The 13004-nt window shown below is 47.1% G+C and overlaps 1 protein-coding gene across 6 annotated transcripts in view; it reads right to left on the bottom strand.

Moving 5' to 3' along the window:
• Positions 1–3645: 3645 nt before the first annotated feature.
• The window catches only part of NSMF (NMDA receptor synaptonuclear signaling and neuronal migration factor), a 50094-nt gene continuing 40735 nt past the window's right edge, over positions 3646–13004 (bottom strand). For all 6 annotated transcript variants that reach the window (XM_072025376.1, XM_072025375.1, XM_072025378.1 and 3 more), the window contains one exon: positions 3646–11415. In XM_072025376.1, coding sequence (XP_071881477.1) covers positions 11318–11415 — 98 coding nt within the window. In that variant the 3' untranslated portion in view covers positions 3646–11317. The remainder of the gene's footprint in view (positions 11416–13004) is intronic.

Raw genomic sequence — 13004 nt, 5'->3', positions numbered from 1 at the left:
CGCGGGGCTGCAGGGGTGCCAGCACGGTGTTCCCCTCAGCATGTGCCATAGCTGTCTGTCCTCAGGCACTGGTGGTCTGCCAGAAGCTACAGTGACTAACCCTACCAAAAAGAAAGAAATTAAAATCTGTCATTTTTTACCCCTAGTTTAGCAGCCTGGACTGGATCAGTAAGTGTCAGAACAAGGGGAAGTGAATGAGAGACACTGGTCAGGATCACCTCACTGTCAGCTCAGCCGTGGTCTGACAAAGTGCAGATGTCTGGATGTGAGTGGGCAGCAAGAGAAAGGAACAAGCAACAGGCAGCAGAGCAGCGTCATACCAGGCCCGTGGTGGGCAGCACATCAGAGAAGTGCTTTAAGGGAAGCTCTGGAGGAGACAGCGGGGTGTCCGCACTGCGGGGCAGCAGGCACGGCTGGGGGAGCGCGATGGGCAGCGGGACCGCAGGCAGGAGGAGGGCGAGCCTGCAGAGCACTGCGGGAGGTCGGCTCCATGCAAACAGGATCACAGGAAAACATTTTTCATACTGCTTTCGCTGTTCTGTGATGGCTGCTCATTGCACACATACGCGCAGAGAGAAGTATCGCCACCACGTTGTTTCCAGGCAGTGCCTGTTATCAACTGCCACCACGTTTCTTTGGGAAGTCTGTGCAATCAGGAAACAATTGAGAGCTCAGGACTTTCCACGCTTCAGATAACACTGTGTGCCGAAATCCTCAGCCCATGAGGCGCGGGGGAAACGGCACGCTTGCTGGCACAGTGACGTAAATAACCTTTGGCCAGCACTTGCTGAGGTCCCGGCTTGCCCCGAGCCGCACCCCAACGTGAGGGCCTCACTCCAGCGTCTCCCTGAAAATACAGGCCTGTTTACTGGAAGGAGCACTGTGTCTTGCTGGTAAGGCTCTTACCTTTGAACTCCTGAGCCAAAGCAGGGCAATAGTACTCGTTCAGTGAGACCTGAAGGGGGCTGGTAGTGGTATTTTGCTGCCAAAGTTGGCACTGTGCTGGGAACAAATGGTACAATGCCCACATCTGCTGCCTGCCCTGTCTGCGTGCAGGCAAACCTGAGCGAAATGGAAGGAGGCAGCTCTTTGCAGTTAAGCTTTAATAACACAAGGGTGGATTAAAGTTTACACACAACCCACTGTGCTCAACCAAGGCACAAGTCCATGGCACGCTGTCCCGCATCATGGCCCTCACAGTGGCCCTCAGCGGGTGCCCGGGGCTGAGAATAAGGGCAGGGCAAGCGGGTAGTGACATTTCCCCGCCTCTGGTGACTCACGGCTCAGGCACTTACAGAGCCAACAATGTGTCTTTGCATTCGTAGATCTCAATGGATTTCTCTTTCATGGTCTTGTCTAGTTGGCTTTTGAGCCCGTGTAAAGCCTACAAATCCTGAAATAATGAATCACGCAATTTGTCTTGCACCTGGTACAAAGAAAACGCCTCCCTTTGTGGGGATTGAACCTGACATCTGCTGGTTTTGCTGCATGCCCTCTTGCCTTTATAAAAAAAAAAATCCAGCCATTATTCGTGTCCTCCCCTGCCAGTCAAGGTTGTAGAGCTTTCTATCATAGTTCCTGTCAACTGTTTTTTTTTTTTTTTTTTTTTTTTTTTTTTCTAGGCTGAGTCAGTGAGACAGCATGAAGGACTGGAAAGTGAAACTTGGCTGGCTATTGAATGCTCTGGAGCTAATCCCCCGTGTCACTGTATTTACACCCGTGGATAACCCTGGAGTAGCAGCTGAGTGCTCTAAGAGGCTCCTGGGAATCCCGTTCACCTCTCATATTTTGGCACAAAAACAAGCACTCAATTACAAAACCCAGGTGTGATTACGGCAGGGGACGGGACCAAGAGCGTGTGATGGCAGGCTGCCACCGTGCAGCACAGGCGTGAGTTTGCAGTGTCCCAGCAGCGTGGCACCAGGGCACTACTGATGTGGCACGTACAACATGTCACTATCAGGCATGGCCAATGCTGCCTGCGAGAGGGGCAGGGCTGGCACCGATAGGATCTGCTGGGACAACCCCACGTACAGCCAGGTGGTGAGGGAACGGGGAAAGAGCCGGGCCCAGCAGGACTCAGCCATGCGTTATTTAACCTAAACTGCAGTGAGAGCTCCACCTGCACAGCTCCTGCTCTGGGTTTGTCCCCAACACATCATCCTTCGTGACAAAGCACAAGGACAGAGGGAAGAAGGTGATAGATAATAATCCATTGTGTCTGGGCTTCTGCAACAAATTTGACTTTGTACCCCATGATACTGATTTCAAAACAGCATGGTATGGACATGAAATGGTTCCAGAATAAGGAACAAAGGCTGTATTTCTGGCCCCAATAACTCAGTGAAGGCGTTAAGGAGAATAGTGGCCAAGCCTCTGGCCAAAAGCTGTCTGTGCAGGCGGTGGTGAGGAGTTAAATGTGGTTTCTATCATCTGCCACACTGATGAGACAGATAAGCACACGTCACACCCGTTGTTGTGGCAGCACATGGAGAACAACATTTCTAAATGGGGAGGGTGCAGAAATGAATACTGGAAGAGCTGAAGAAAAGTGCCTTACATGATGGCAATGAAGAATGGGAGCGGTCCGATCTATTTAACTCTGTCTCTGTGCTCAGAGGGACTACAGTTACAGCACTTAGCGAAAGGGGAATGTGCAGGTGACTTGAAGCATTGGAGAAAAAGGGAAAGCTTGTAGCTGGAAGTTTAAGCCAGATCTACTTACCCTGGAAGTCAAGCAGACCTGGGATAAAGAAAGTGACTTATGTAAATTCAAGGTCTTCTGCCCTCCTGGGAGATGTGCTTCATTCAGAGACATGCAGCGAGCAGTAGGGTTTGCCTGGGATCCGATGCCCAAGTGGGTTCTTCCCACCTCAGCCCCATGGGAGAAGCACCTCTGGCAGCAGGGACCCGTCCTCGCTGCACACCTGCATGTGCTGCTCCGTTCTCACACGGGTGAACCCCGTGGCTGCAGCAATGTGCAGGGCTGCTGCCCTGCTGTCCTGGACCCACACCCTCCTACCCCTCTGTGCTGGCTGCCCAGGGCCTCCCCTTGTGAGGGCACAGCCCAGGGGGTGCAAAATGTCTGGGTGGAGAAGGGCCAGTCACTAGCTCCTGGAGCAGAGCTGGTGTGCCCAGAAGGACTACCAGGTTTTTAGCCTCCCTTGAATTTCTCCAGGCCTCTGTTTATGGGATGGTGCTCAGAGATCGGCCTTCCTCCAGGAGAAGGCGCAGTGCTGAATGCTTGGGAAGTTACTCAGAGCTCCAGTCTGTACTCACGAAGCCACAGATACTGCTGGAGCTCTGAATCTCTCCATCCTCTCTCCATCACGGGATTTGCCTCCCTCAGGTGGCCCCTTGTTAAAGCATTGGGAGTTTTTACTGTTCTCCCCTTCTACCTGCCCTACGCCATGCTGATCCCTGGGGCACAGTGCTCATCCTGGCCTCTTGCACCTCTGGAGCTCTTTAGTTTTCAGCATTTCCCTTGCTGCTGCCACTCAGAAATGCCTGGCGCCCGTTTCTCCCTCATTTGCTGGCACAGCAAATGCATTTGCCAAACAGCATTTCCTGGTCTTATGAACTCAGCCAGAGAACAAGGGAAAAAAAAAAGAAAAAGAAAAAAAAAAAGAGAGAGATAAGACCTGCTTTCCCAGACATGTCTCTTTTTATTAAATCACATCTTAAAACCTAGAAACATTCATGTATTTGAAACCTGGTTATCATACACAAAGCAGCAGATAGTCTCAGAGAAACATGTTAACAGTGGCAGCAGAGATGGCAGAGGTCTCCTGCATCGCAGCCAGGACTGCCCCGTGCCCAGACACCACAGAGCCAGCCAGAAACTGCGTCTAGAACGGGGCAGTTCCTCGGAGTAACTTTCTTCTGCCCTCTCCAAGCAGCCGGCGTGCTGGTGCAGGGCCCACTGAGAACTCAAAAGTTACAATCCTCATGTACAAACCTCTCCATTCAGACAGTTTCTGCCTCAAACCAGCACATCTGAAGCTCAGCTCTCCAGCCTAGAGGCTCTCTGGGGGCCAACATTTCCAGCCCCTCGTGCACCTGTCCTGTTTGGCTCCCAGCTGAGCTGGGACATGAGGGCTGCTCGGACACAGCGGGGAAGTTTCTTGTGGAGCTTTGCCTGGGGCGGTGCAGAGGAGCACAGATGAACACATCCGTGTTTCACTGCTCCTACACGCCTTGGTTTTGAAAGCAGCAGGGTGCTGTCAGCTCCCTCTGAACTCAGGTGAAAGCAAACGCAGCTAGACCACAGAGTGTTTCATCTGCACAGGGTTTGTCAAATGGTCAATTACTATGCGCACTCGAGGTTGTTTTTTCCCCCATTACTTTGGCAGCCACACTTATTTCTTTCCTTTTCTCATTCGGATGAACATAATTTGCTGAAGTATCTCCGAATTTAAAAGCACTGCAGGATACAAAGTATCCTTCTCCATATTTTCAAAGCCTGCACGCTTACCTTTCCCACTCATTGCTCACATATTTGGATTTCCGTTCAGAAAACCGATGAGCAGCCTTCACCAGCAGCTCTGCAATAACAAAGCGAGGGCTTGCAGCTGGGCAGAGGAACTGGAAATGAAAACTGGTATCTGAACTCAGTGGAAACAGTGAAGATATTAAAAGCACGCTGACCTCCCAGCCTTGCGAGTACAGTTTTTGCTGCGGCTGTCGCCTGACATCACAACTGAAGTCACCCAGTTCCAGGAATAGTGTTGGTCAGAAACAACAGGAAACGCACAGCGGAAAAACTACAGCCCCTTCTTGCTTATTTGGGTATGACTCCAACCCGTTTCCCTGGGATGTGGCACGCAAAGCTCACTCGGTTTCTTCAGTATCCCCACCTCAACACCTAATAAAGCAACGTCTCATTTAGCAAGTGGAGCAAGGGAAGCAGGATCCCTACTCAAAGCACCTTGCTTTGCTGTACATATTTGAGATGTTTTTAGGGCATTTCAAATGTCAGGGCAAAGACACCTGCCACTTCCCTTGAATTCCCAGCTCTGCACCAGCAGGACCTTCTAGCGGAGACTGTACCAGTACAACTGAGTTTTAGCACTTAAAACAACAACAACAAAACAAACAAAAACACTCAAATAAAACAACCTCCCACTTTCTGTTGAAGCTTTTTGAACGCCACCTGCATGCAGGTGTGCTGGTCCTGAGCCAGGGCCAGTGTGACCGCGGCAGCGAGCGGTCCCTGGCCAGTTGCCACAGCCTTCTTGGCACTGCTGCAATTCCACTTGAAACACTCCACGTAAGAAACACTCCACATGTACAAGGCGCCACATCCATGCACAGCCACCAGAGGAAGACGACATTCAGAGACACAAAAACCCCACTGACACCAGGGAGCAGGGGAGGTACAATGCTAGCAGGTTATTGCTGTACACACTCGACTCAAAAGAAGGGTTACACTGCTAGGAAGGATAAAAGCTGGGCTTTGTTGGCTGTTTGAGGGTCCCTAGGAGTACATCTAGGGCCACTACTGCTTTGATCAACCATCAGCTCATCTGGATGCTGCAATAAGAAAGACCAGGGTGACTACTTCTAAGGATACTCTAAAAGAAATACATTAACGTGAGAAATTACTGGGTCATGTTAGTTCTTTAAAGTTTACTAAACATTTACAGAAAATGCAATTTAGATTCCCTTCCGGTGGATTATTTACATTTAATGTGCATAATTTTGTTACTTCCAGTCTTCCAAGTTTTCCACACTGATTTGGCAGTATGTTGGGCAGAATTTGTTTTTGAATCGAAGCAGCTATCGCTGAGATTGTAGCGAGACAGCCAACTCTGATATCTCATTGATTACCTGGGAGTAATGACAATTACAGTCAGGTTCATAGTCATTAAACCACCCATTTACTCACAGCTCCGGTAAACAATTATTACTACAAGCTGACTTCTCATCAAGGCCATAAAAGTTTCTAGTTGACTTTGGCTTGTATTTCCACAATGGAGAAATAAAAAAAACAGTTCCATGAAAGACATAGAAAGCCACAGATACTCTGTGATCAGTGGGACAAGATACAGAATCACACTTTTTTTTTTTTATTTTTTATTTTTTTACAGATGGTTTGGAAAATGGTATTGTCGCTCAATATCCCTGGGGAGGATATCTGTTTGGCATCCTGCAGGATGGTGTCTGGATCACCGGTTTCAGGGAATGTTATGGCAAAACCACGAGTATGGAGTGATTCAGCTGAACGTGTACCTGCAAATCTGCTTCCTGCTCCTGGCAGTGTGGTTGGGTTGCTTGGGGAAGGATGACACAGTCCAGCACATCCTCTGATGTTCTGGCAACTCATGCCAATTGCCAACAGCCTTGGAAGGATATATTTTTAATCATAGTGCCATATCACATCCTGGACCATTAGTAATGTATGTGTCACTCTCAAACTGGGTTTTGATGGGTTGAATGTTTACACGGACACAAAGAAAGCAGAGTGAGCCTGTTCTTCCACCTCCTGGCAGGGCTGGGGTTAAGGGCAGACTCCCCCTTCCAGGTCCCACCAGGATATTTAAAATCAGCACTTCCCTCTTTCAGCTAGCCCCGATTGTGTTGCCTGAAGGTGGTGAAGCAACATTTGCAGCCACTTTGCCAGCAAAGCCCTGGAAACAGGAACTCCCAGCCGCAGGTCACTAACACAGTTGGGTCCTGAAACAACAGCAGCTATTTGCAAAATGGATGCATGCCAAGAGCTGGAGAGACGCTAACACCGCATGGACAACAACGGTGACATTGCCTTATGCTTTCCTGCGTGTGGCAGAACGAGCGAGAGCAACTGAGGAGGAAAGTCTTCCCCAGAGCACGGGGAATATGACCATGCGTGAAGAGATGCTGTGAAAGCACCTACATGCATGCTGTCCAGAAGCTACTGGAGCAGGAAACCTGTGCCGAGCTTCAGACTAGTCCAGGCTGGGAAATAAAGAACAAATTCATTTCCAGAGTCCCCTCAGCAAAGCAGTGCTCCTTGGAGGCAGAGCAGAGCTCCCCAAGGCCATGAGACGTGGCTCAAGCTGCTCCTGGGGCACTTGGAGGTGGGTAGGTCCCACAGTTACGCACAGCAGAGTCCTCACGCAGGGACAGGGAGGGTTGGCTGGCTGCCTTTTGCAGTCAGATGTTTCACTAAAGCTACAAGAATTTTTCTGTTTCTGTTTACTTAACACAGTAAAGGGCTGATCTGCCAATTCCTGTTTCCCATCCCAGGCCTGGAGGTCAGCTGCAAAGGGAAGCTGGTGGCTGCAGCATGAGGAGGGGTGCCAAAAGCTGTATCAGTTTTCCTCTGTCCCCCAGGTAACTGAATGTTCTTCTTTCCTTTAATTCTCAGCCAATGGAGGTGAAAAGAGAAAAGCCTCTCTAGGAAACCTTGTATAAAACAAGTGCCACTTCCAAAAAAGATGCCCCCCCCCAGGCTCTACAGCAGAGTGAATGTTCTCTGCAGGCACCACACCCTCAGCAGCCGCTTCCAGTGCATGAGCCTGGCCGAGGAGCACCAGACTGGGCAGCTGATGCACTTGGAGCTTCCCTTTCTCCTTTCCTGGAAGCAATGATCCCAGCCCAGGGCACTGCAACTAGCAGAGCCCTCTGCTGACGTTCATCAGGCCAGGAGAAGCATTAGAGGTGATATCCTGCACTGCCTCACAGAAAGAAGAGCAGAAGCTCTTATACATGGTTGGGGTGAAACGATTTAGCTATTCGTATATTATAGCTATTATATATTAGCTATTTAATCTATTTCTCTCGAGGTTAAACTGGTGTCCCTGTTTCTCCTCCCCTTGCTAAGAGCAAATCCAGGCTGCGCAGGAGCTGCAGTAACACCAGGCAGCCCCCCCACGATGGGGCAGCACATAACGGTGCAGAGCCCAAAGCGAAAGGACTGCTGATCTTCTAACAGGGACGGTTATGATGAGCTCACCTGCTCAACCACAAACTGCTCACTCGAATTATCCTTATTAGAGGTAAGCTTCAATTTAGACAGCAATTACTGTGTGTGAGCAAACCTGTTTTAGGGCTTCCGACAGTCACATCTGAACAGCAGATAGCTCAAAGCTGGAAAAGCATGAAGAGGTGGAAGGACAAATTGTCCAGTGTGCTCAGCAGCCACAGTTCCCCCAGGCAGAGCACCCTGCGGACGAGCTGAGCCTTGCAGGCACTGCTGGGGGCTGCCCTGAACAGAAACCACTGCACAGGCACACGGCGTGCAAGAACGGGCACCCGACCTCTGCAGAGGGGATGTGCTGGCTGTGCCGTGCCGTGCACTGATGGCAACTGCACACAGAGGTCATCTTTTACAGGCTGGTCCAACTGAGGAAGTTACAGGCTCTATTTTTAACACTACGGTTTAGATGCTTACAATTTTTTTTTCAGCCTGTCCTCTGCTGATCCCTTCCTTCCCCAACAGACACTTGAAAAATTCAAGTTAAAGGGGAAGAATTCTTTTTTTCCTCTTTTTCAAAAACGGTTAACACTTCAATGACACTATTTGCACAGAAGACTTTAAACACCAAAATTCTATTGTCTTTCCCGTCACAGCTTTTAGAGCATTTAATCTCTTTAGTTAAATGAATGCTACAAAGGAAATAATACGCTCATGTCATAAACATCACAAACTATGTGGGATATAGATCTTTGGAAAAGAGAGAAATGCATTAATTGTTTGTCATTATACTTGTACTACAGTCAACTGCACCAGTAAAACAGTCGTAGTGTTCATTCAGACAGACATCTTCCTACAGAAGTTATGCAACTGTACAATCTACCCTTCTACATTGCAACCCAAGTTCTACAAGTGGTCAATGATAATAGATATACACTAGTTCTACAGATAAATCACTGCAGTGGATATATAAATGGGCCCTTTCAGAGTTATAGAAGATTTTCAATAGTTCCACAATGCTACATTCATGCTACCAAGTTCACTGAATTGGGATTTTACTTCAGAAAAGAAAGAGGAAGAACAATTTGTTTGTCTCCAGTTAGGAGCATAACCACAGGAGGTAAAAGGGTCAGAAAGGGAGAGAGTTTTAGAAAGGGAGAGAGTTTTGCTTCAGCATTTTCATCCTGCCACTACCATCTCTAAACAACACATGACTTTTCTTTCTGGTACCCACAGCTCCCACCTCTCACAAGCACAGCTGGTGGAAGCTACCATGCTAAATAACAGAAAATTGGCTTCTTTTTTAATAATATCTGTCATTTTCTTCCCAAAATCATAGGCCTCTGCTCACTATTCCCTTCGCTACAGATCTGGAAAGCATGAGTCCAGCCAGGGATGGGGTGCAGGTACCAGCCCTCCCCATCGCCACGCCAGCTCAGCAGGCGCGGGGCAGCCTCCTAACAGCTCCTAACCAGAGGGGGAGGAATAACTCACAGCTATTTGGTTCAACATGTTACTTCCAACGGCTCCAGCCTCTCTCTCCACCTATTCCTCTCCTTACTTACCATATGTACAATGTTTCTTCAAAAGCTTTGCTATAAAACTGCTATAAATGTACAGGGTTCAGCAGTTCTAGCCAGGGACCTGCTCCCCAAAATTACAACCACAGACATGTCACAGAGGGAAGGAGTACTCTACAGGTCAGAACAACTAGTTCTTTTTGTAAGTATTTAAAACAAGATTTGTACATGTATTTGCCATCACTTCACAATGTAATAATTTAGATAGCAGGAAATGAGGAAAACAAGGTAATCCTTCCCTGTTATTCCCCAGTACATTTCACTTATATAAGAAATAAATTGTATAATCTCCCAGAACAGCTAGAGTGACCAACACAGACTAAGTAGTATTTATCCTCTGAACAGGAGAGTTGCAGATGAAACAAAACAAAACAAAACAAAACCCATCCCAAAACAGAAATCAACCCCCACCCTAAACAAACAAGAAGTAAATATATTCCAAAATATATCCTCAAATATCAAGTACAAATCTGGGTTCTCAAACCACACCTGCTTTGACAAAGCTCTGTGTTTACTTTGTCCTACACAGGAAGGGATGTGAGCAGCTCAGACCAACAAACAGGTCTTTATAGCATTGAAAAAAGAGGTGATCTATGCACAAACAACTTGCAATCAAGTGAACATAGGGAAGATTCAAACTCATGCTACAAACCCGGGCTGTATTCTTCAAGAAGCATTTCTTCCAAATGCCTCAGTCTCCTTGGAGGATTTCCGGTGGTCAAGTAACCTCGCTGTTCAACACAGCAGACTAGAAAGAGAACTCATCTCTCAACACGTAGCAAAACACCGGCATGAACAAGTAATTACCATGGCTATTAATTTCTAATTCATTTTTATACCATAGAGAACCTGACCGAGGTTTCCCAGTCAGACACTGTATTCCTAACCTAAAATATTTCAGCAAAACTAAAGTCACATAGTTTTGCAAGCAGCAAAATAGAAGTAACGAAGTTGTGGCTAACTGGAGGAGAAATATACATTCGTGAGAGCACATACAATTAGTGCAACACAGCTACTCTGAAAGTAACAAACCAAACCAGATTAATCAATGCAGCAGACATGCAGGGTCTGCTAAGTTATGTTAAAACCATGTTTGCTGGTGATTAAATATGTCTACAGAAGATATATTACCATTTTGAATATATTTTCAAGCAGACCAAAAATACCTCATCTATTGGTTACTGGTGTGTTATTTTTAACTAATTAAATATTGGGAGAGATTTTACCTCCCTCTCTATAAAAATTGCACTTATTTTCTATTAAACAAAACAAAAAGAGTTAGACTTCAATTCTATATTCCAGTATATATTCACATTGAAACTGGATCATCTTCATCTAAGCTTGCAGGAGTAGGTGTAGCAGTCCTTGCTCTCCGAGATCCCCAAGCACAGAAGGTCCCATCAGTACCAAACCCTCCCTCCTCTGTGCTCTGGTCACTTCCTCATTGTAGTGCATGGGTAATTTATTTTATTTTTTGTAAGAAAACCTGAGCTTTAAAAGTCTTTAAAAGGACCTGGAATCAAATCTGGCCCATTCTGACCCAAAACAGCTCAGTTCTGCAAGGAACTCCATCCTGTCCTCATTTCACACAGCTCCTCCTGAGACACCACGGCTCTGACCTGAGGCGAGTGAGGTGTCAAACCCTTTCCCTCCAGTCTCTCTTGACCCAGGAGACTTTCCTCCCGATACACTTCTGATTGCTCCTTCTTCCCTCCCTTTAGCACTGCTGCCTCCTGTAGGGCTTTGAAGGGCTCCCTGTGCCAATAAAAAAGTCTCTCTGCAATAAGCATGACTTCTTGGACACTGGTGATCAACTTCTTCTTGCAAAGTCTTCTCCAGCTCATAAAATGTCATCGTAATCCAAAAGTTTAGAGTGCTGGCGGGTCTTCCAGAGGCGGTAAAGGCGGAAGTCAAAGTAAGTCTCAATCATTTGCTTACCTAGGAGAAATGAGATGAAGCAGAGGAGTTACACCCTGCAGCACAGGAGAGACAGGACAGGCCACAGCACCAAACACCAAAACACCTACAGGTAGGGGCATAAGAACCTGTCTACATGCCTCACGTGGAGAATACTGACATGCAGCATGTACCCAGGGCATGTGAAGGTGCCCATGAGAAGCAAATGTCTTTTTAGAAATCCTCAAACCCTGAAAGGCTCTTCATAATCCCCTAGAAAGGTCTGTCCATGGAGGCGGGAGCTGAACACAAAGTCTGGCTCCAGACATTGACCTCCGCAGTGACTGCAGAAGGGGGGACCTGTAGCGTATCAGACAACAGCTTCAACAGCCTGCACGAGGCAACATTGCACAGAGAATTTACAATATTACAAATCAAGATTAAACTCATTGTACAAACATGTGGGAAACACTAAAACAATTCACATTGAAAATTCAAAAATTTGTGTTTTTTTTTTCTTTTTTTTTTTTTCAGGGGGATGGGGAGGGTGAGAATTAACATTAACAAGCTATTTCTGTCCTGCAGATTTGTCTCTTCTCACAGCAATAAGCTCAACAGCACACTCTAATACAATTTCTACACCACTGGCACCAGTGATTGAAGGTGTGCTTGTAGGGAGGGGGCCTCACAAGGCACTTGCAGGCTGAACAGCACGCACAGGGTTGGCACTGGAGGCAACAACTACATTTGAAAACACAAGGGACATACAGCCCTGGACTCAGGGCTCAGGGAAGAGATTTTCGCTTTTGAGGCCTGATTAAGATTAGTTTCAGATGACTTTGAGAAGGATTAAGGAGGTTACACTATTAGTGTGTCCCAGATTGATCAACAGGATAAATTCAGACGTAGTCTTCAGCCCAACCTCCTGGAAGATCAACTGCTTAAATGCATGTGCGCAGACTCCGCAGCCTTGCCTGCTGGGTTGTGTATAAAACCAGGAATTTCCCTGCAAGTTGCTTCTTGGTATACATGTACAATCATGTTTGCTGTGGGATCTGTGCAACCAAACCTCAGCAGGACATGCAGAGAACACTGCACAGCACTAACACGCTCAGCTACTGTACATTCCTATGGGTGGTAAGTGGGAGTTATGAATAACCTGTCAGTGCTGATGCCAGCTGTGAGCAGCACGGGAAGGATCCACGTGCAGCAGCTGAGTGCCGCATGTTTTCATCAGAGAGAAAGTACCAAGGACTATGGCAAAGATAAATTAACAAGGGCAACTTCAGAATAAGTCAACTACATGTCACTTGTGAAACTGCACCCGTACTTGCATTAACCAAAAGAGGAAAAAACGCCATAGCCCTTGAAATATCTTAAACTAGAAGATTTTACAAACAAAAAAAAAAAAAAAAAAAAACAACAATAAAGTGGAATGAGATGTGGAAAGGCCATAATGGGCTCCATCCAAGTCACCTGTCAATGAGACAACCTGCTTGGCACCAGTGGTGTGAGTCCTCTGGAGAAGAAACCTCTGCACACACTTGGTTACAGAAAAGGTTCTGCTTGTACGTACATCTCTCCCAAGGACTTCACATGCCCTAGTGAAATGATGAATCTCCTAAATTCAG

The sequence above is a fragment of the Anas platyrhynchos genome, chromosome 18, assembly GCF_047663525.1.
Source record: "Anas platyrhynchos isolate ZD024472 breed Pekin duck chromosome 18, IASCAAS_PekinDuck_T2T, whole genome shotgun sequence".
NCBI classification, from domain to species: domain Eukaryota; kingdom Metazoa; phylum Chordata; class Aves; order Anseriformes; family Anatidae; genus Anas; species Anas platyrhynchos.
The sequence above is the reverse complement of the archived record's forward strand: the minus strand, read 5'-3'. Positions and strand labels throughout refer to the sequence as shown.